Source organism: Bombus vosnesenskii, unplaced genomic scaffold, assembly GCF_011952255.1.
Source record: "Bombus vosnesenskii isolate JDL3184/JDL3185 unplaced genomic scaffold, Bvos_JDL3184-5_v1.1 scf7180000016274, whole genome shotgun sequence".
Taxonomy (NCBI): Eukaryota; Metazoa; Arthropoda; class Insecta; order Hymenoptera; family Apidae; genus Bombus; species Bombus vosnesenskii.
In genome coordinates, this window is record NW_022884343.1 from 2,043,019 (window position 1) to 2,066,776 (window position 23,758).

Here is a 23,758-nt window from a genome sequence, read left to right on the forward strand (position 1 = left end):
CCACCTAGCTATCACTGCAGGAACTGTTATGTCCACAACCTTGGAGTAGCGGGAAAATTTGAACTTTGAATTCATTTCTTTTACTCTAACAAACATATTGCAAAAATTTTATTTCCCAGATATATTTACAATATTAAATAACATTTTACCGGATCTATAATTGTGTAATACATACTTATTTTTGACTTTCAAAGATTTGGGATAACGTATCATGAACTATACAAAAAAGAAAGCGCTCAATGTTTTTGATGCAGATAATAAAACAACCGTATCAGTAAGTGTATTGTTTTGATTGCAATATTACATTCAGTATTTATTTTTTCCAAATAACTTGTGACCTCTTTCTTGCACATTAATTACCCATTCATAATTTAATAAATATTGAACGTATGTTTTTTGTTTACTTATGTGTTCTATAGTATGACCACCATTAAATGATTTTGATAGACTTCAATAACATAACCTAACATTTTATCAAACTTCAATAACATAACCTAGTGAAGTATAAATACATCATCTGCAGTTTTAATAAATTTTTTCTAATATTGAGCTGTAGCCATTTGGAGTGTACGAAGGGAACTTGAACATGATCGAGTAATTAAATGCTCCTGTTACGCAAGGTGCTCATCAATTTGACGCTCCTAGTTGTGATTCTTGTTCTGTTTTACTGCTATCAGACGTCAAATGGTACACGCTGGATACTGCACAGAGTCCAAGAAAATGCTTCGACCACCGAATCGACAAATATTCATGAAGATACCATTACGACGACAGTGTCCTTTTCAGATAAGAAAGATTACTATAATGTCTGGTGTATATTTACCAAAGTAGATAGTAACTCTCCAATGCGACGAAAATTTGAGATCTTTGCAGAGTCTTTAATCAAACTATCCTCTGTTAACATTGCATTCCACGTTATAACTGATGACGATAGCAAAAAGGTTACAGAGAAAGTTTTGGCAAATATTCTCTCATCCACAGGCAAATTTATGAAGGTGAAGCAGAAGAATTTTGTTTAGAATTTTGATCTTCTCAAATTATATTTCTTACAAGATTTTACAATTTGTTTATTCCTTTGTTTCAGGTGCAATATTATGATGTACATAAACTAGCATTGCAATTGGAAGACATTGTGTCTGTCATGTCTCCATACTTCAGCAGCAAACCAGGAACCTACTATTCAGATGCATTATTTTTCCTATCCCTAGGTTTACATCGAATAGCTCCAGCTGAACAAAATGTTGCAGCAATGTTTGATGTTGACACCAAATTCCGCAAAGACATCAAGGAGCTTTTTGAAGAATTCAACTCTTTTGGAAGTCAAGCACTATTTGGTCTGGCCCCAGAGCTCACTCCAGTTTACAGACACGTTTTGTATTTGTATCGTAGCAAACATCCTAACACATTATTTGGAGAACCTGCAAGTTCAGGTGGTTATCGTGGATATAACAGTGGAGTGATACTCTTTAACCTTGACAAATTAAGGAATTCTTCTGTTTATGATGCAATTGTGAAAAGAGAAAGTGTTGATGCAATGACAAAGAAATATCATTTTAAGGTAAAGGATATAACAATAATTTATCCATAAAGTCAAGTTGAAAGTCATTTAAGTGATAATAATAATGATTAACACTATCATTGCAAAGTTGCTACATTTTCCATGTTTTCTTAGGGTCACTTAGGAGATCAGGATTTTTATACCATCTTAGGAATGGAAAAACCTGAATTAATTCACACCATTGATTGTGGATGGAATAGGCAGCTGTGTACATGGTGGAGGGACCGTGGATATTCAGATATATTTGGAGAATATTCAAAGTGTGATTCAGAAACAAAATTATGGCATGGAAATTGCAATGCCCCCATACCTAACGATTAATCATATCCGCAATATCTAAGAGCACAAGCTATAACTATTGTTTGCAAAAGTTTAAAAGCAGTACCTGTTGTTATTTGAACATGTTATTAATCTTAGAATCTGTGATTCTTCAGTGGCAATACATATCTTCCATCACAGTAACAATATTTAAGAGAAAAATAATATTAGTCGATAAGTTGCATAAAAAGTATTTTCTTTTTTAGGTATTGGTGTTTTGTACATTAAATATTTTAAATATTATAAGGCTTAAACGTTGAAAATAAGATGCAAATTATTTTTTGAAATTGATTTTATATGAGTTGCCAGATACGTGTTGTAAAACATGATAGGTGCTATTTTTATATAAAGTGCAGTTATAAAAATTGTTGAACGAAAGTGGACCAATTAATTTTAATTATATGTACTGTTGTATTTTTTCAACAAATAAAGCGTTTTGTGTAAATAATTATTTTTACAGTTTCTATTCATTCAGAGTTGCCTCTGAAGCAATTCGCTGAATAAAAATCAATAATTTTTTTTCATTTTTAATGGAACTATAAATAACAACATACATAAATAGAAGTGTCGCCGTAATATATTTTTACGCAAGGAAAAATAATATTAAATACAGTATTAACATATTATATGATATTTACAGTATACAATACACCTTTCCATGGTGATTGCCACCTGCCATAAAAATATTTCTCCAGAATGATCATAATCTATAAAACAAATACATACTGAAATTTGTTATTTAAACACAATAGTCTAATTAATCCTTTTAGAATAATATCGATGATATCATATTAACAAATACAATATACTTTTTCCGAATGATTATCGAAACCTTGTTAATAATCAAAAACAAATTTTTATTTTCTTTTCTTTTTAATTAACAGTAAATGTAAACGCAAAAAAGGAAAAAACGGAAATCGATTGTATTTCAATCCTTCGTTGTTTTCTACTAACACATATTAAAACTTACTTTGAACTCTGTTAATGCATACTAATTAATGAATATATCTCATTATTATGATTTTCAACCTATGCGACTGACCAGATTGCTTCTCTCTCTCCTTCTCTCTCAAAAAACGAAAAGAAAAGATTATCTTTCATAATTATACACACACCCTAGTTGCATCTAAATTCGTTGTACAATATGTAAAATAAATGATGTCACCTTTGGTCCCAGTGATAGAAACTTAATGTTAATCGTAAAGAATAGGAAATGTTAGTCAACATTGACTCAACCGTTCAGATCTAACCTATCTTCAATTCCCTCTTTTCTCATTTTAGGTCAGGTTAGGACCGAATGGCTGATTGAACTAATAAAAGAAAAAAAAAAAAGAAAACTTAACAAGAATTGCGTGGACTGCATCATATAATGAGCAACAATGTTTCGAAAACGGACCTAACTCGGCCCGTTGACTATTTGGACACGAAAACAAAATATTTCTCTTATCGCTTTAAACAGCTAAACGATATGTACATCATTGACAGATTTCTTTTTTATTGACAACTCTTTTTCCTGGTTGTCTCGACCTTTTTACACACGGTATTTACACGTGGACGACTAACGTGGCTGTTTTTTATAGACTATTAGCCAGCAAACCGTCAATGGAATGATTTCGAAGAGGTCAGGTTTGACAACTGACAAAAGTACGGGGCAGATGTGAGTGGTCCTTCGATAGTGATTAAAAAATATACATAAATAGTTTCTTCTTGCCCTTTCTTTTGTGCTGATAATTGCCAAACGTTGTATTATCACTAAGGCTGTACGACTTAAAGCACCAGAATATCTCTTCGAGAACAATATATCCTCGGTCGCCAGTCTTTTTCCGATTTTATCCTCGTGTCAAGAACGTTTCCTACTTTTTGAAAGGCAGCTAACATCTTTCCATAGCCTGTAACCATAAATTTTCATGTTAGGCAATTTTAACGTTAAGTTCCGTGCCCTCTAATAAAATATTTAACTCAAAATTCTTCTTATGAAAATTGTTCTCAATATTCAACGTCTCCCATTTCTAGGAAAAATTCTCCTTTACTATTACCACACTTTATGAATCATAATTTTCTTATCCGGGAGCATTTCTCTATTATTCAATTCCCATTACTTCGTAATGGATTTTCTGATTAATAAATGCTTACGCTTTTTAAATTCTCGCGACCACCGAAGTTTCTAATCGATTCCAGCAAAACGTCTCGCTGGTCAATTTGAATGGGCATGGACTTAGGTCTGGCACTTTTCAAAGTCACACCCGTTATCACGGGCATAGTAGGAGGCCTTGGTGTACCATTTGAATCCTTGGATGATCCTTTAATATTATCTTCTTTCATTTCTTCCTTGAAGCCTTCTTTAGTTTGGTTCTCATAACTTTGACTTGCACCAATCTTTGTACTTGACATCTTAAACCCTTTAACAACAGGCATTGGCTGGTGCCCTTTAATGCTTAGGCCATTTCGAAATGTCAGGTTACCTTCATTCTGGATACCCACTATCGAAGAGTACCTCTTAGGTTTAATATTTTGGTGGCCATTTATTAAACACTGATCTTGTCTATGTCCATTCTGTCTACTAGAATCGTTTTCCAACTGAGAATCTGAACGTTGAATTGTACTGGACCTTTTTGGTTTTGGTCGCAGGCAAACATCTTGACCAAATGCTTTTGTTAATTCTTTGAAATTTACTGGAGTAGTGTCTATCACATTGTCATCCTGTTTGTTTTCGAGGAAGCTCTTTTTCAGCTCAACTCCTGTTACAACTGGTTTATCATTAGTGACTTTTGGTTCTGAGTTGTTAACTTTATTCAGTACTAGCTTTTTGAATCCTGTAGCTGTTGTATGACTAATTAATTTCTTGGTTAACTCATTGGGCTCCTTTTTATCCAAAAATTCAAATTTACTCTTCTGTATTTTGGTAGAACTATCAACATTATTGGAGTCTACTTCATCTTTAGAGCTATTAATATTAACGATGGTAGTGCTGTTAGTTTGTTTGACTCCAAATTTGTAGTCAATGTCCTTCTTTATCTGGACATTAATACTCGGTCGTTCGGACCAACTGCCTAAATTGATCATAGGAGGTCCTGAGTAGGTATATCGTTTCTTATTAGTTTCTGGCGTTGGTTTCTTTGATTCTGGTTCTACTTTCTTATTACTTGGTGCTGTCTGAGGTTCACGAGTCGAAACTTCATTCGATTCGATCGAATGTTCGTTAGAGGTAGTCTCGGATCTAATGAATACATTAATCAATAATTATTATTTAAGTATAAAATAATTTTGAAGTAGGAAAAATGTTAAATTTACCTCGTTTTTTCAGATAATACTATATCACTCGAATCTTTGGGCACATTTTCCTCCGCCTGTTGAGCATTTTTCAACTGCGGCAAAATGCTTTTTAGCACCTAAGAACAAATCACTTACTATGAATACAAAGAAGGGACAATTTAAAAAATGTATATATTTTACAAAAAAAAATGTACTGGGGAAACTTTAATAAAGATTGTATAAAAAATCTCAAATTGGAAGGTAATTTACCTGTACAGACTGCAGTTGCTTTTCTTTGGTAGGCCGCTTCAGAATATTATCCCGCCACTGCGAGGATTTCTCGTCGTTTTTAGTCGCAGTTACGCTCAGGTTACTAATGCTCGTTGCTTTTTTCATTCCACTATCGTCCATCTCCAGATTTTTTTCATTCTTGATACTCTCAATCTCACATATATTTCCTTGGAGGTTAGATTTGTCACACATGGATATGTAGCTCTTGGATCTCTGAATATTGCTCTTTTCATTACCAGACTGCCACCTCTGCAGGGATTCTGTTTGTATCTTTGGTTCCAGCTTCGTCTCACTCGACTTATCTTCTCCCATGGTTACCTTTCTCTTCCCTTGCAATGTTCCAACACTGAATTCCTTCAGATTCTTATCTTCACTCTCATCAAGATTGCCCTTGTTCCTTGTCAGAGTCGCAAAGGATTTGATAAATCTCTCATCAGAATTTATCTTTCTAGACTGTTCTACTTCTTCAAATATATTCAGGTTCTTTTGCTTGCTGTATGTTGTGATGGTAAAATTTGACAATGTGTTATCTACAGGGGAAATTTTGGGAGTTGAGGGGTTCAATAACCTCCTGGAATCCACATCCTTTTGAGACATATTATTCTGAGGCAAAGTACTTATTTTATTCTCGAGCTCATAAATCACCTCCTTCTTCATGCTAGACTCTGGCTTTTGTTGTATGAAGGACTTCGCAAGTGGAGTCTCTTTCCTAACTTCAATTTCTTGCCTTTCTACCTTTTCTATAATATTCCTTTCATCTTTCTGGTCTGAAGTTGAGGTTAATTCAGTGATTTCTGTGTCTCTGAATGATTCAGGCGAAGGAGTGATTACTTCGAAGTTATCGAAGACAGGAGAAGCAGAGTCTCTGAAGGCACTTGGCGGAGCTGGCAGTTGATATTCCCAGTCGGTGACGGATAAATCTTCATCGACTGCTGATACATAGTCTGACGTGTCCTGCTGAGAGTTTACAGTCAAATTTGTCGAGCTGATGTTCACATCAAAACCATTGGGATACTCAGAGATCTTTTTGTTTTTCTGGTCTGTTTCTTTGGAAATGTTTGTTGGCTCTAATTTAGTTATTGTTGGAGACACTGGTACTTCATCGAATGATGCTACAGGTAGAGAGTTGGTCAAAGTGTCAGATACTTTCTGAAGCAGTACGTCAGTCTCTGAGAGATTTGTATCTGTAATAGAATATTTTAAAAGATCAGAGAATTATTCAATGATACAAAATAATTCAAAGGATTTATCTTTCCATGGAGTAGTTAAAAATATGCAAGTAAACCAGAAACCTCATGAAAGTGAGACTACTATTCCTTTTTTATGTCCCACCACCATTTACAAGACATCAAACAATTCCTTAACCATAAAAACTTCAAAACAATAATATATTTTTAATGTTTATACAATTTTATATTTTTATGAATCTAATTAAGAATTTTTGTGTCTTCAAATTTGACATAAATGCATAAAGATCCACAATCTAGATATTAGTATATAAGAAACTATATTAGTGAAGATGAGCTGATGATGATTTAAATCACTTCTAATGTTGTCTAAAATCTTTAACATGTCATTTACATTTAAAGTGATTTGAGCATAGAGAATTATTTGAAAGCTGCGTTACTGGAACGAAGTTCTCACACACATTAATGATATGCAACATGCACCTGATGAAACCACTGCAACAGGGGACTTTTCTCCACCCACATCCTGAGACTCAGTATCCTGCTCCTCCCTCGATTGCTGTGCAAGATCTCTGTCAGACAGCAGACTAGGATTCACATTCAAATTTAAGGCAAATGTGATATCCTCTGCATGAGAAGTTAAATGCCTCTTCTGCTTCTCTAACGCATTAACCTCAAAATCATTGGACTTTGACGCTGTTCGAGGAATCCTGGCTTTCTTTGGTTCTTTCAGACCCTCCCACTCTTTACTTTGACTAACTGTATCCTTGATGCTCAGTGAACTCAAGTGGTCACACTTTGGCATAGTAGATATTACAGCACAGAGTTTCTTCTCTTGGCTAGAATTCTTTGATGATACTGTACTTAGTTCACTTCTTACCATTGTAGAATCTTGGTTTAAAGAAGCTTCATTTACTTTATCCTCATTTATACTTAATTTTCTTTCACCATTAGCTCCATCATCAATATCGTTATTTAAAGCTGTATCTGTGGAGTTAGTTTGGTTCTTTTCCTCCAAGTCTATTGAACTGTAATCAAAGCTTGCTTCACTCAGGTGCCCTGGCGTCATGAACACCTCATCCTCACTGGTAGAATAGTTGGAACAGACATCCAGTTTCTCTTCACCTTTGATGGAGCTTCCACAATTGGAACTTGAGTCAGTTATAAAACTCCCAGTACTGGAGTGCGCAGGAGCGTTGGACAAGGAGTCTACATAGCTGGAGTCTGAACTGAGGGTTCTACTCAATGGGGAGGGCGGTTTTAGTTTGCGTTTTGGCACCTCAGGCCGTATTGTGGCGGCTTTTCTAGGCTTGGGAAGTGGAACAGGTTCTCCAACTGTACTCAGAGGGAAAGAAAAAGAATAGGCCATCACCAACATATCTAGTTAGCAAGCAGGTAAATATGGTCACCTTTAAGAGAGAGTAGAAAATATAAGGATGCAATTCTGTACAAACATGCAAAACGAAATTTCTAATCTTATTTAAGAGATAGTTTTCTCTTTGGACAGTATTGTATATTTACAGAAGATGGATCTCTTAACTACTACATCTTATGATAACGAAAATAAAATGAGATAAGTACAAATTTTGGAATGATAATAACATAGTCACCAGTCTTTTGCAAAGTCTACTTCAAATAATATTAATTCGGGCACTTCGGGAGACTAATAATAACTAGATTGCGAAAATTTACGCAAACTTAAATGCATAAAAATACGCAAACTTAAATACATAAAAATACGCAAACTTAAATACATAAAAATTCGTAGTCTAATAATAACATAGAGTCGTAAAGGATGGAACATATTTCTGTAAAATCTAAACGAATTCTCCAGCCCTGGTCTCCAATATCGAATTCAATTGAATCAAGAACCTATTCCAGTTTTCTGTCGACTCCTCTCGACTGACCAAACCTGGAGGAGGTGGTTCCAAGATACTCAATTTTTTCTCAGACTCCAATCTACATTCACTGTGTTGAATAATAGGCAAAGAAGGTAACTTATCGACATCACTAGGCACAGAATCTATGGTTGTCACTGGAATATCCAATGGTTTAGTAGAAATTGCAAATATCTGGAGATTACTCAATGGAGGTGGTGAAAGATTGGATCTACGATTATCAATCACTGAACCTTCAAATATATCTTCATCAAGACTAGAAGAAATAGAACCATTGTAACACTTTGTTGTACTAACATTTCCCAGTCTCGGCTGTCTACTCTCGATTGACTCGCAAATCTTGTTTCTGGAACAGAAACTTCTAGAACCTGACAATTTTGGCTTTTCAAAGGCGCTTACTATCTTAGTTTCCCTTAATTTATAACCAACTTGAAAGCTGGAACTATGTTTCAATGCTTTAGCTTGACACCTGTCCCCGCAAATATAATTATCCACATGCAGTTTCTTAGGAATAGATTTATCTTCTAAAATACTACGTTTTGGTATGTCCTCAATATTAGTCCCTATATTATCTAAATTAACTACAGTTTGCATCTTAACCAATCTACTCTGAGATTTAAACGAACTCTGATTAGAAATACCCTGACTATCAGGAAGGTAGCGCATCTTCGCCCATTGTCTAGCTTTTGGAGTGACCATATTGGAACACACAAAGCTCTGAGACTTTTGCAATTCAGACCTTGATGAGGAACAATTATTTTCTGATTCTAAAGAGCTAACTTTGTATCTGACAGAGCTATTCCTGAGAAAGGAGTTGTTAAAATCTATAGGTACTTCACCGTTCCTACGTTCGACCTTACATTCTTGAATTTTGGCCTGTAATTTAAGTTTCTCTGGATCAAGGAGACTAGTACGTTGTTCGACAAAATCTGTTCCATCTCTTCCGTTCTCAAAGCTATTTTTAGATACGAAACTATAGGAGGGGAAGTTATCATCTATACTAGTGCAACTATGTACTAGCTTACCTCTCTTCCGCGGCAATCTAGAATCTACAGGAGCGTCTTCTACGGGTGCAGGGTGCCCTGGTTCCATGCTGGGTAACTTAACGTTTATGGATCCGGATCTGTGGCGCGGTTCAATATCACATTTGCTGCCCTTCAATTCTAATTCCACTTTCGAGCTGTCTGGATTGGTGAAATCAATACTGTTGGATAGTTTTGAGCCGAGTGTTGTTACTCCGATGTCTGAGCTGGCCTTTGGACGCTCTTCTATGTCCGAGTTTGCTTTGGAAGGGACACTGATGTCGGAAGGAGGTTTGGAAGGATCCATGTCTGATGTTAGAGACTCTTCGGAGTCGACTATGCGTTCCAGAGCTTGGGTGGAGATGGCGGACGACAGAGGTCTGGTTACTGGCGGAGGAGGTGCGACCCTTTTCTTTCGTAATCCTAGAAAAATTCAATAAAATTTTTTTAAAATTTGATACGAATAATTTGATAGATGTTTGGAACAGCGAGGGAAGATAATTTTATTCTAATAATTAATTTATAATAAAACTAACAAATTGAACGGGGAAATCTGATAGAGAGAAAAAGCAACTGAATCATCATCATTAGGGATTATATTTATTACAACTACTCTACTATTTCTTTTACTAAAAACATTTACAAACAAGATTTACTATTAAACTAACAACAACTAACAAAACTATGAAGTTAAAAAGAGGAAACCCGCGCTTAATGTAACATAAAAAAGATCTATATGTAACATAATATATATATATATATATATATATAACATAAGAAAGACCTGTGGAACTTAAGGAGGTACTGCTAATTCCGTGACTAAGCGTACCAGGCACAGAAGTCAGATTGCTCAAGCTCTTGCTGGATTGTGATGTTTGAGCTAATTTTCTGGGCATTTCCAGTGGAACCTTGTTCCTCCTGGGCAACGTTTCTGGAAGTCTCCCAGCGGAATCTGGGTTGTCACTTAACACAGAAGCTTCGTGGTAGCCTGAACTGTCACTGCTGTTACGACTGTGACTGATCACTACCTTGTCCTTGCTGGAGTCTGCACAATTCTCATCTGTACCCTGGAATAGTTAGCGGCATATTTTCCAAAGATGACAGTAACGATTCTTAATATATTCTTTGCTAAAATTATCCTAATTGTATATAAGATTTATACTGATATTCAGAAATATTTTGACACTTGCTTATCTTTATGTATTATATTAAGATCATTTAATTGTATAAATATCAAAAACAAATATTCGAAAAATATAGAGTATTATGCTAAATTTTAACAGATGACTTAAATTTATAATCTGCTAATTGTATAAAAAGACAGTCTTGCATAATACTTTTCCGAGCGACTAATTGTCATTAATTTGTCCATTTTTATAACATTCTTACATATAGACAATAGGATGTAGAATATTGTATACAGAACAATTCTACTAACATTACTAACGTCTGCCTGAGCCTGAATAGGCGGCTTTGGCGCGGGTCTCCGCTTCCTCTGAGGTCTGGTAGGCGGTTGTAAAGGACTCGTGCTTCTTCCAGTCTCATCACTCCTCGCTGGTGATGCACTACGTCCTCCGAGGCTATCGGTACTCAAGGAACCCTCCTTAGATTTCTTGAACACAAATCCAAAGACACCTTGCTTCGCCTGTTGCCTACGTCGCTCTTCTTGCCTTTGTAGAGCCATTATATCTTGAGTGCTGAGTGCAGAGCCTAGTGATCTACCTTGCTTGGCGTACAGAGTGACTTCCTGAAGATGGTAATCCTGCAATGACAGCGACAGGTCCAGTGTCTCCAAGCTTGCTGCAAAGAAAGTCAATTTTTGAATTTTTTATTTCTTTCTTTTAGAAAATTAATTGTCAAGGACTATTTCAACGTTAAATATCGTTCAACAAATGTTATTTCACGTAAAAAGCATTTTCAATGAATCACAGTAGATTTTTTATTAACCAAGAATTAATTCCCCTCATAAAAAGAACTCTCTTTACATCATTACAAGAAATACAAAGAAACCTACACAGAAAAATAAATGTATACAATATTCTTCCCATCAATATGATCTTCCAAAGCACATCTTAGGCAATCCTCTAATAAAGAGAATATTCCAATTACTATATTATTCTCCAGTAAAGGATGAAGATATCCTATGAATATATGCTTCCTCCAATAAAAAAGCTCCTATACAGGAAATACAATAAAACGTGGACCAAAAGAGATTTGAATATCCAGTACCTCAAAATATTCTCTTCATTAATAATGATTCTCCAAAGTGGATCAAGATCCTTGTACTCGAATCAATTGCTTGAAACAGCAGATTCCAGTCGAGGCGCGGCTTAGGAGCGCAAAAAGAGATTCTTCCAGGTCCAAGGGATCGGTAACAAGTGTAAAGGAGCCTGGGTTTCCGCAGGGACGACGGAGCCCGAAGAGCAACGCGAGGCATGCACGCTTAACGACTAGGAGTAACAAGTGGAAGAGTCGGCCGGCAACCTTGCGATAGCGATCTTAACACAACTGGCTTGGTGTAACTAGCTAACTGAAATATCTCGTGCACCGGCGCGTAAGTACGCGAGATATATAATCGGGGAGTTCCCGCCGGTGTTCATAGTATCGAGAATAGGCTATGGAGGATGGCCGAGCCATTTACCAGCGAATCTGGTTATGTTAGAATGTAGTAGGGTATTCTACAGTCGATGATCTATAGGGTGATTCATTTGAAATTGCTATCTTTATGGCGAAGATTATTTTCTGCTTTAAGAGGGTAGGTTAAACCCCTACTTACTACTGTTTGATTTAAAAAAAAAGGTCTCAAATTTTAATACATTATGTTTCCTTTATAAAACTACTAAAAAGTGTGTTCTTTTTTATTAATAACTAAGAAAGAAAGTAATTTTTCTTATCTGAGAAAGAATTTGGTCCAGGAAGGATCAAAAGATTTAATATCTTCTTTCTAATCTTCACTGCTTTAACATACTCATGGTAGATCTCTACATGAAACTAAAACAATTGTAAAAAAAAAATTGTAGAATTTTTCTCCTTCATAATTTAGAAACTTTAAAATCCCCGTGTAAGTTCCTATATAAATTTTGTTAAATATTAATAGCTTCTGTCTTCCTTTTTCAATACTTTAGAAATTCTAATACTGATCTACATTAAGGGTGCAGTTTCTTACAAAGAAAAGAGCAAACCCAGTTGCAAACTAATGAATCAAACCAAGAGGTTCATGGCAAAAGTAATTGAAGTTGAAAAAACAACCTCAATACGCAGGCTCTCGTGTTATTCCTGTCTTTTGCAGGAAGTAATGACGTATCTTCTCTGAGAGAAAGTCATCATTTGCAGTTGTCTGAAGTGTTGATAGTTTGTTCAAGATCACCATGCACGAATTGTGCGAATATACACGATAATATCAAGAAATATCCTCCAAAGTTTGTTCAGATTACAAAAACAAGGAGAAATCAGATGCATAGTCCTAAAATTGTATATCTTGTTAGGAAGACTTTCCGTCTGGTGAACAAGAATGCAGAATATCAAGAAAATTGAATTAGGACATTATTGCACGTGTGTGTATGTGTGTGTGCACATGCGTGTATACATACATATATATATATACACATAGATGATCTGGATGGCTTCAGAAGCCATATTGATTTGAGCAAACCCAGCCGATGCGCACGGCTACTGACTTCTTGGCAAATCTGATATCTATTTCTGAAAATTGATGCTAACATTCATCACGCAAATAATGCCACAGCGCGCAATTTGATACGAAATAATATTTTCAGGAATTCTTTCCTTTTATGTAATTTAATGCTATGGCAACTGGTGGTGCTACACTAGCGCCACGTGAGCGTTAACTAGTACTGTATATGGAATAACCACTGCAATAGAATCTTAAAAGATTAGATTAATTACTATTATCGAAATAACAACTGATTAATAATTAATATTATTAAATTCTGTAAAACCTTCTTATAGATTTCAATCCAAACCATATTCCATTAATCCCTTAACAGCCCAAAAAAATTTGGTTGACTGGTTTTCAGAAATTGATAGGGAATCCCGTTTTCTAGGGTCAAGAAACGCTGGAATACAAAGAATTTAATTTTTGACAGAAACAATCATTAATAAGAGGTTTTGTTATTTAAAATTTTAGACTTCTAACTCTATTCTTTCAATCCATAATTTTGTCTCGTGGATTTCTTTTTCCCAGAAAGCTCCCTCAATTACGTACAAAAAGACGATGAAGTTATACAACGAGTTCAATAATGCTCTGCTTATTCAAGGAAGAAGTGCGTTAATAAAAATATGATCGACTGACCAGGTAAACCTGTTGGTATTATATCTTGAAAAAGGTAACCTGGCCAGTGCTACCGGTTTAAATATCAAGCGCAAATGAACGAATCTAGTTCCGTCCCAGCTACGTTTTCCAGGGCAATGAATATCCACCAATCATCTGGGACAGCCTTATCAAACTGTTCTCTGCGTGGGCAAACCTCAAATAATAAATCTCCACTTGAAATCTTATGTAAACGTCTTAATTGCTTAACACAGTTCGCCACTAGTTGATACCTCTGCTAAACCTTTAACAAGCTTCAGGTCAACGTTCCTAGTTACTATTGCTGAAATTTTAGACTGGTATCATTTGAATCATGTATCATTTGAGCAGTAATTCATCAACTAATGACATTAAAGACTCGATAGAGAAAGAAAGTTACAAGTTATAGGTAATAAACTTTCCTTTTTCAATTTTACTATCTTAAGCAAAATCAGATAATGGACTAATTTGTCATTTAGAAAGTTTAATTCTACAATTTTATTTATGCTATCATAGGTTTTTCCGTTGTTGTGCAAGCAAATTATTAATTTGTTAACCAAAGTATCTCTCAATCAGGAATTTTTATGATTATATAATGAAAAATTAACAACGACAAATTAATTTTAGTTAGATTAATTTTAGCTCTTGTTAGTACATAGATTCCTCGATGATATAGACCCTATTGCTATCCAATTAAGATTGTTGAATTCAGTAAACAGATAATGAAGATATAATGGACTGAAAAATGGATTGGGAGATCTATAACCAGAAACGAGTTGTTATATAGAAGAAATTGAGAGTCCTAGTAACTAACAAGTCAATATTGTTAACTTGTACCTTATACAATCTATTAATAATATTAATTTAACTGTATATGTGTTTTCAATTGCCCTAATTATTATCTTACTTATCTTGTTATTTTTCTCATCTTTATCTATTTTCCTACGAGTTTGTTAATTATAGGAACGTATTTATGTTGCTTACCTGGATGACGCAGTTCATACTTGTTCTTATCTAAATCTTTTTCGCGGCACACTTGATCCAAGATCTCGCCTAGATTCATCTTCGGACTGACTCTGGACACCCACAGTTGATTTCTTGGTAGATGTACCTACAACAGTTTCACAATCATGATTTTTTTCTAGTGCTCGCTGATTACTTGATAAATTATCAGATATAGAAAATGGAACAATAAGGCTAGCATGTTGAAATCTGAAGTCTTAAGAAAATGTTTACAGGTTACTTGGACTCTTAAATTTCGCTGGCTCTCTGATATAGTATATGACTAGATTATTAAATACACATATTTTTCTTTTTTACCTGTAGCCTAAAAGTGGTTTCGAACGGTTGATTAACTTGCTTCGATTTTCTTGGTACAAAAGTGCCCTGCTTAGGTAGCAGCTTTACCTGCAACATTAAAGACAGAACAATTTTCAATAGAATCCCTATTCTTTAATAAACTTATCACGATTAAAATTAATATTAAGATTGTAATGAAAATTAATATGAAAATTGAAAGGGAAATTAATAATATTATTGAAAGATCATTTAACACTATAAATATTAATCAACTATGCTGTATAGTGGAATTATACTTGAAAAATAAATTGAATCACTTCTCATTCTCACACGGAATCACTTCTCTGTTTCATGGAAACAGCAATATACCCTTAATTGAGATTATGAATATAAAAATGAGCAATTAAAGGAAAGTTTCCTAATTCCTCTGCCATCGATAAATTATTCTTTCAATTTTTAAATTTTGTTTTCTCCGTTTAATTCAAAAAAACATAGGAAATGGTCGAGACTTCTCGAAAGACACCAGACACGTGCAGCGAAACGGTTGCGATTAGAGGTCGGCAAGGTAATTCTACAAGATTAGAAGAGATTGGAAGTAGTCTTCAGAAAAAAACAACTACACCGTCTCTTAGAGATTAAGGATCGCACGATTCATGGAATTCCAAGTCGTTTCCTCAACTCTAACCCTTCGTTTCCCTAGGCAGAAAAACTGCAGACTCAAGAGTTATTCTACTCTCCTTGATACAACTTCCTGTTGAGATCTTCCACCCAAGAAAGAAGCCCATAGATCTTGCGAGGATGGGAGAAATTATCTGAAAAATTACGGAGAAGTCCACGACCTATGCGTAGAATAAAGAGCCTAAATCTCCTCTCCTGATCAATCTTTGCTGTTAAGTGCTTCAGCCTGACAATTGGAATTTTAAAATAGAAATGCCGCTATATTTGAATGACAGGAAAGACGACGGAATTGGTCGTTTCTAATCTTTCTGTAGATTCGTTCTGTCGCTTATCGATTAGAACTGACAATTACATTAAGAAAGTATACGACTTTGTGCCTAATTTCTTTCCTCTACATGGATACCCAAGAGACGAAATTAGGAACGCGCGTTTCAGAAAGAAATTCGCAATGGAGTCATCCAGAGACAACGAAGATCGAGATATGGCCTGTTTTATATGTGATGAACGATTTTCGAACGATGTGAGCGCAGAAAAGTGTGAGATGTACCGCTTCATATGCTGCTGTCTTCTGTGCACATCTAAATCACAAATTAAAAAATTTGTATGTTATTTTTCTATAGATTCATAATTTATATTATTATTATTATGTATCTTAAATTAACTTTTGAAACCGGTCATTTGACCGGGTCTGGTAAGTTAGTGTTAAACTGAAATACTTTCGATACTTAACCTTCTACTTACTTTGCCGTAAAGCAACTAGACTGCCCACAGTTAACAGGTTAACAAGTACAACCACGAGCATACGTGTTTATAGCTATTAGATATCCCGACTCGTTGAACAGACTATAGTTTCCTAACATATGTAGCTGTAATACCTGAAGTGCATCCAATGCACCAATTGGCGTATTAGGTTGATGAGGTAGAACTATTCCACGTTCTCCAATCGCTTGCAGAGTGTAGCTAGAAGCTGTCAATTTGTGTGCCGTGGCGATCTGCACGAGGAGGTCCATCATCGGCATACTGTGAACAGAAAGAAATCCAAGGAACCGTTTAGAATTCGAAAATTTGCACGCCAAGGAAGCAACAAGCCATGCCACATTATGCCATGTCGTTCCGCGATATTGCGTCGACACGTCTCAGGAAATTAGTCTCTGAACTTTGTATTTTACACCTGAATTTTTCATCCTTATTTAAAATTATTTTTATTTCACTTCAATGATAGAAACTTTATTACAATGACAGTGTGTTTACAAAGAGGCGAAGACAAAAAGGAAGGAACAACGCAGACATTTTTGAAGACAACTGCCTGATTTTGAGAAAACCGAGTTTGAAATTTAAAGCGCGCGCGCTTTCTTAACGCATGCGCCGCTGCTGTTCAAATATGGCTACCTTGGGGATTACCCTTTTCTTTGCTAGACGTGTCTTTATTTCACGTAATTATAGCTGTTTTAATGCACTTCTTTGTTTCTTAAAAACTTTGTTGTTTCTATAAAATTATTCTATTATAAATTCTATATTATTAATATTATATTTAGCCTGTATTATATTATATTATAATGTTAATACTATATTATCAGTATATTATACAAATAAAACCATTTCTATTGTTTCATTGAATATTCTCGCTATCTTAAAGCTGCTTTGTATATTCCGAAGCGCACGATTTTGCATTTTCTGCCTGTCCAACAAAATTTCCAACTTTTACAAAGGCTGCACGCCTAAGAAAATATTAGTTTATGGTAATAACAGCAAGCGTAGACCACAAAGAACGAGAAAACACTACTCACAGCACGGATGGAATAACGAATGGGTACTTTCTTTCAACTGAAACGTTTTCTCGCGTCGGTAAACGGATCATTAGTCAACAAATAATTCTTTGATAGGTTCCAGAGTATTGTTTCTTCAACAGCTACCATTTTCATGGGGCGACCCGAATTTGTGGAAAGTACGAGGATCGAGTAAACGTCATTTAGAGAAAAAAAAAGACCGAATAGAGATCAATACGTAAGTGGAAAAAAGCAATCCTAAAGAAACAGTCGACTGAATTTCTCCTTCTAGTGGTTTTTCTTTTTTAGCATCTCTAGAAAGCACCGTGATATAAAGATTCTGTTCGTAGCCTAAGTGCACTATGGAGCAGGTTACATTTTCTCGAGTAGAATGTACAGGGAAAATGACTGGATATTTCAGGAGCTTTTTATCGAAGAATTATCGCCAATTAAGAGAAACCGGTGATTTATTTGCTTTTCTAACGACTGCGTGATCGCGCTATAGGGAATTTTTTTTCTCATAGCTTACATAGTTTTAGCTACAATTATAGAGTAATCAAAAGTAAATTTGTAGAAGAAGTAACTGCAAAGTGATTAGTGGATTGGCTGCGTGGATTCTCAGGGAATTTCCTATTTTTCTGAGTAGAACTAAATAAAGACAGAATCTAGAATTTAATTCGTACAGTCGAACCTCGGTAACTCGAACCTAAAGGGAAGAGCCGAAATCTTCAAATTACACAGGCTTTGTCTTACCTAAATTTTCGAGCAAAAGAAGTTGAACAAACGAAATTTCGACGGACAGAAGCTTCGTACGAAGGTATAATTACATTCACCTTTTTGGGAAGCGTTTAGCGTTTTAAGCTTCTCTTGAAACTCGTTTTACTCGGCGTACATAAATGCAAAATTTACATAAGCGATAGACGATGGTAATTATGCGTTCGACCGACGAAAAACGATTAGCTTCTGTGGACACGTGACAAATAATCCGAGTTGACGTAAGTTTTATTTCGACTTCCAGAGGTCTTCGCAGCGGAGCGGAAGGAAATGAACAAAACTGTAGTCTTATAGAGGTTTCTGAGTTACAGAGATTCTGGTTACCAAGGGGCTCCACTGTACAAGGAACATTTCCTTTCACTTTGGACATTTTCTTTGATATTTCGATATTTCTTTGTGTTTCTATGTCTTCAGCTTTCCTGTAATTGCATAAACTGGTTTCTGTCTGCAGAGCTTTCTGTTAGCAACAAGCTGGCCAAGTTAAATCGGGCAAAAATGAAGGGTGAACTTTCTAGATTCTAGATGATGTTAATGAGAATGATCTCAGTGATTGAACAAGAGGAGAACGTTTCATAATTATGCGCCAACAACGTCTGGTCGTAATTTGAACAGCGTCACGCTGCAATAACACAATGATTACAGGCATTATGGCCTGGAGGTTCCAGGAATCGGCGAATTAATCTGCTAATTGGACCGTTAAATTAATTTCAGGGCGGTTAGGATGATTCTGCTCATTGTTAGTTGCATATTGCACCGTTAGACAAACCTTACATAGGTGTATTACAAAAACAAATTACATAAGCTTGGGCTAAACTAATCTAAACTGATTATTAAACTCAAATTTTTGTTTCTAATGCTAATTGCAAACTAAATTAAATTGAATTCGTTAGAAGGTCCCTAAATTCATATGCTTGCTATAGCAAAGTATGTTTTAGACCTAAACTCCTGCTACGAAAGTGACATAATTTGACAAACATGCCGAGGAATAGGGGATTCCTTAGGATTTCCCCAAGTTCTTTACAATCCCTAGAGTTCCTAGATTTAGAATCCCTAGAGTTCCTAGATTTAGAATCCCTAGAGTCCCTAGATTTAGGTTTCCTAGAGATCCATAGAATTCTTCTTATAAAATGAAAATAACAAAAATGACACCTGATTCTATTTTTCACTTAGAAATTTGATTATGATGAAATTATGCGTTAATTTTGTTTATTTAAATCGTTGCAAGTCGGTCCTTCTCAATTTTAAAGATGCTGCTATTTGTTAGACGTGCCACCCACTTTTGGGACAAGTACATATGAAAGATGAATTCGAAAGAGTAGTGTACTTTCTCTGCACCGTGACCCTCTGCGTTTGAAGATGATGCTCCTGAGGTAACTGGACCAGGAGCTCCATGCTACCGGCTAGCATGTCTGCTGGCGTGTCCTCGGTCACGGTTAGAACCATTCTGGATGGCCTCTCCTCTCTAATCCTGGAAATCAATAGAAAAGAAGGAATTTTTCATTAGAAAAATGTTGAACCAACTGAATCAGGAATATTTTATTCTAAGAAAATTGAAATTAAAATTAAAATTGAAATTGTAGAAAATTTGGTAGATCCTTTTTTTTTTGGTATTTGATATAGACAAAATTCTTATAATAGCCTCATAAATGTCCTTTTAAATGTCGTTACAAAGAGATAAAATAAAGAATGAAGATGACGAATATGATTACCAATTATAGGCAATAAATTAGAAGATGTAATAATCCTTTATTGGAATAATTATTTATATTCGAAGAAGGCATACCTATATTTCAGACTGAACTCTTCAAAAGCTAACCGTTAGTAACAAAAGAAAAGAAAAAAATATCGCTGTCCACTCATACTAAACAAATGGTTGTTATGTCATTCTGTCATTTACTATGTCATACTGCAGTCTACGTGTAAAGATAATTTGTTTTCAGTATGTTGAATAATTTTTCTTGCCACGTACTCACACGCACGCGTTCGTTTCTCATAATAATCCAACGCTAATTATAAGTGTTATTATCCTGAAATATTAACAAGAATATTACTACAGTAGAATTGTACAGAAAATACTCTAGAAAATACTCTAATTATATTTTATAACGAGCTATTGTCACAGTGCAGTTCTAGTTTAGAAATACATGTTCCTGACATACGATGCGCACAATCCATCCTTCTTCTTCTCATTGATATTTCAGTCATCGAGTTCGTGTTTTACAAAATCATTTGCATAACAATTACAGCAGACGATATTCTTCAAACAATCGAACGAGTCAAATTTCTTAACGTTCTCCAATATGTACGAAACGAAAGCGTGCATTTGAAAGAAACGTGGCACAAATTCCCCGGGGCTTCCCCAAACATAGACCGACCACACTTTCATGTTCACATGACATGCAGCTATTCAATGCCAGCCGTTATCATCGTGGCCGTTTCACAACATTATCGAATTAATCTCGATCTGGATTTTATACCTCAAAATGGAACTGAACTAGTTCATGGCCAGCTGACAATAACAATCTGACCGTTATGTGGCTTAAAGGTGGCTTGCATGTAGCTTTTTAACGCTACCTTAATCAGACCCGGTCAAATAACCAAAAAATTTAATTTGAAATTATATTTCAAAATTTAATTTGGAATTATATTTCAAAATTTAATTTGAAATTATGTTCCAAAATTTAATTTGCAATTACGTTTCAAAATTTAATTTGAAATCACACTTCAAAATTTAATCTGGAATTACGTTCCAAAATTTAATTTGAAATCACACTTCAAAATTTAATTTAGAATTACGTTCCAAAATTTAATTTGAAATTACACTTCAAAATTTAATTTGAAATTAGACTTCAAAATTTAATTTGAAATCACACTTCAAAATTTAATTTGAAATCACACTTCAAAATTTAATTTGAAATTATGTTCCAAAATTTAATTTGCAATCACATTTCAAAATTTAATTTGAAATCACACTTTAAAATTTAATTTGAAATTATATTCCAAAATTTAATTTGAAATTATGTTCCAAAATTTAATTTGCAATTACGTTTCAACATTTAATTTGGAATTATATTTCAAAATTTAATTTGAAATCACATTTCAAAATTTAATTTGAAATCGCACTTCAAAATTTAATTTAAAATTACGTTACAAAATTTAATTTGAAACTACATTTCGAAATTTCATTTGAAATTATACATTCACTGCTATTCCTTCCGTTCATCTAACTTTATATAAATTCTTATATTATCTAATTAATCAGTTTCTCAATTTTCGTTAATATATGTTAATGAATGTACAATCTTAAATTAAATTTTGGAACTGGTCATTTGACCGGGCCTGGTAAGATTGGTGTTAAAAGTGAAACGTCACTACGTTACGCGATATATACGTATATATATATCTTTTTCAATGACCTTGAACGATAGAGTCTTGCAAACTAAACAGTACGAATTTTAATAATGTCCAAAGGTCGTGCACTGATTTAGTAATGTTGGTTTTACCTAATTATTTCAAGTAGTTCGTTGCAGATTTTTGTACTATTTTATGTTGTTTTTTCCATTTAAAAAATTCTTAATATTTTAATATTTTGATATTTCAATAATCACTCCCTTAGTGTCTTAGTACCGTGATAGTATATTTCGTGGATTGATGCTTTCATGCTTGCATACACCAGTATACTAGTATCTTGGTATTTTAGTACTTTGAACACGTGAACGTTTGAATATAACAACATACCAGTTGTTAGACACATTGATGTTTGAAAAATTGCATCATTTGTCATAAAACAGACTAGGAAAACAAAAAGTGAATAATAGCTATTTGGCAGCCTTAATACAAGCCATTAAAACCTGCTATTAAAAAAGTTAACTTGTCAATGCTAATGGACACCCAAGTAACGCGTATTCTGGAACGCGTGTAAGGTGATACAGTAGAACGGCGACACATGGAAGACGAAACGCGTGATAAAAAGCAGACAGTATCGTTTCCTATAACGCAATCTACTCTATTGGTCGAATAGGGTGGTCAGATCGATTACCATCTATCTGGCTGCTACTGTGCACTGGAACAAACAGACACAGACAAACGTTTCACACGACACTCGCATACACATTGTACAACTCACATTGTACGCAATATTATACACTACTATAGTTTTGTACACTACTATGAATTTTATCATAAAGAGTTGATTTCTAGCAGAATAACATCTAGTATGTAAGTCTTATCACATACAGTGATATGATATAATTCAATATCCGTGCAAAATTCTATTGTATTGATAATGCATCGACTTAATTGAATTTAATACATTTTTAATTAAAAAAGAAAAAAAGAAAAAACGATGCCTTATATTGGAAAATTTTTACTCTACTTTTCGACTTATTCTTAGACGAAAAGTTAGGTATTTTTCAAGTGTATCGTGACTTTGGAACCACCTTATAGATTCCTGTTAAACTGTACAAGGAAAGAAGATAAATTATAGCGCGCAGATTACACTCAAGTATCGCAGAATATAGGTTAAGATCGGGGAAACAGACAAGAAGATGTACAACTTGGAATTCAGAATCTTGAATGAACCTTATCTCCAAGTCACAGAGAAAAACCGTGGTTTCATCAGTGATTTCATAAGTGGCTCTCGCACATCGTTGCGACATTTGCCAATTGAATGAACGAGACTGTTGCTCGCTGAAAAGAAAACGGCTACTTGCAGCCGCTTCAAATTCCTTAACGACGTCAGCTTTTCCAATACAAGGCGTCTAAAGCGTCAAATTAAAAGAATCTTGTATTCAAACTCTTCCAACCTCTTCGAAGCACATTTAACCATTCACATATTTCACAGCCTAATCCTTTAAACGCCAAAAATATCTTCGAATAATTAATAGCAGTCGATTCTGCATAAAAAATTAAACGAAAGATATAGAATAATATTTTTCTCTAGGAATCGTAATTTTCAAATAAATCGAGCTTAAAAGTATGAGGCGTGCCACTAACTTGAACGTGCGCCATCTTTGCAATGGCGTCACCAAAATAGGGCAAACCCCCAGCTTTTTATTCGATTTTCTGGATAACAGAGACACTCGTTAAAAAATATATTGCGCGTTCTTTCTTCAATTTTTTACAACGATTCATCCGGCACACTCGGAGCTATTCGATACATTTTTATGACGCAATTTCGTCAAGTCGACGGCTAAAACGTAATTGTTTCGACGCTCGAGGCGGAGTTTCGGTTTTCATCGGGTAACCAGGGGAAAGCAAATTGAGATCCACGCATCCATTTCGGTATCAATCACTCGAGTCACGGGATAGCCGATGATTATATCGAAGGAACGGTACCGTTACATAATTCGGATCTCGAAGAGAGGCCCTTTACGTAACCGCTTACAAATGGCAAACGCAGCCACC

The 23,758-nt window shown here is 34.9% G+C and overlaps 2 protein-coding genes across 7 annotated transcripts in view; one reads left to right on the forward strand and one right to left on the reverse strand.

Annotated features, from left to right (window-relative positions):
- Window positions 1-270: 270 nt before the first annotated feature.
- Window positions 271-2,030, forward strand: LOC117242626 (xyloside xylosyltransferase 1). The gene is made up of 3 exons (XM_033509466.1): window positions 271-995; window positions 1,085-1,558; window positions 1,673-2,030. The coding sequence occupies exons 1-3, from the start codon at window positions 603-605 to the stop codon at window positions 1,877-1,879; spliced, it is 1,074 nt and encodes a 357-aa protein (XP_033365357.1). The 5' UTR covers window positions 271-602; the 3' UTR covers window positions 1,880-2,030.
- Window positions 2,031-2,377: 347 nt separating this feature from the next.
- LOC117242620 (protein cordon-bleu-like) overlaps window positions 2,378-23,758 on the reverse strand; it is a 96,319-nt gene continuing 74,938 nt past the window's right edge. For 4 of the 6 annotated variants that reach the window (XM_033509447.1, XM_033509449.1, XM_033509450.1 and 1 more), the window contains 12 exons: window positions 19,677-19,820; window positions 16,688-16,832; window positions 15,156-15,242; window positions 14,820-14,946; window positions 10,965-11,326; window positions 10,311-10,593; window positions 9,530-9,949; window positions 7,090-7,941; window positions 5,399-6,603; window positions 5,168-5,265; window positions 4,010-5,093; window positions 2,378-3,765 (listed from right to left, as the gene is read on the reverse strand). In XM_033509447.1, the coding sequence (XP_033365338.1) occupies window positions 3,748-3,765; window positions 4,010-5,093; window positions 5,168-5,265; window positions 5,399-6,603; window positions 7,090-7,941; window positions 9,530-9,949; window positions 10,311-10,593; window positions 10,965-11,326; window positions 14,820-14,946; window positions 15,156-15,242; window positions 16,688-16,832; window positions 19,677-19,820 (4,825 nt within the window). In that variant the 3' untranslated portion in view covers window positions 2,378-3,747. The remainder of the gene's footprint in view (window positions 3,766-4,009; window positions 5,094-5,167; window positions 5,266-5,398; window positions 6,604-7,089; window positions 7,942-9,529; window positions 9,950-10,310; window positions 10,594-10,964; window positions 11,327-14,819; window positions 14,947-15,155; window positions 15,243-16,687; window positions 16,833-19,676; window positions 19,821-23,758) is intronic. The other 2 variants (XM_033509448.1, XM_033509452.1) reach the window with 2 other exon arrangements.

Excerpts from the sequence above, each read along its gene's own strand:
- LOC117242626 (XM_033509466.1), top strand. The coding sequence starts at position 603 with ATGCTCCTGTTACGCAAGGTGCTCATCAATTTGACGCTCCTAGTTGTG. Across the intron at positions 996-1,084 it reads CCACAGGCAAATTTATGAAG|GTGCAATATTATGATGTACA; the intron begins GTGAAGCAGAAG and ends CCTTTGTTTCAG. Across the intron at positions 1,559-1,672 it reads CAAAGAAATATCATTTTAAG|GGTCACTTAGGAGATCAGGA; the intron begins GTAAAGGATATA and ends ATGTTTTCTTAG.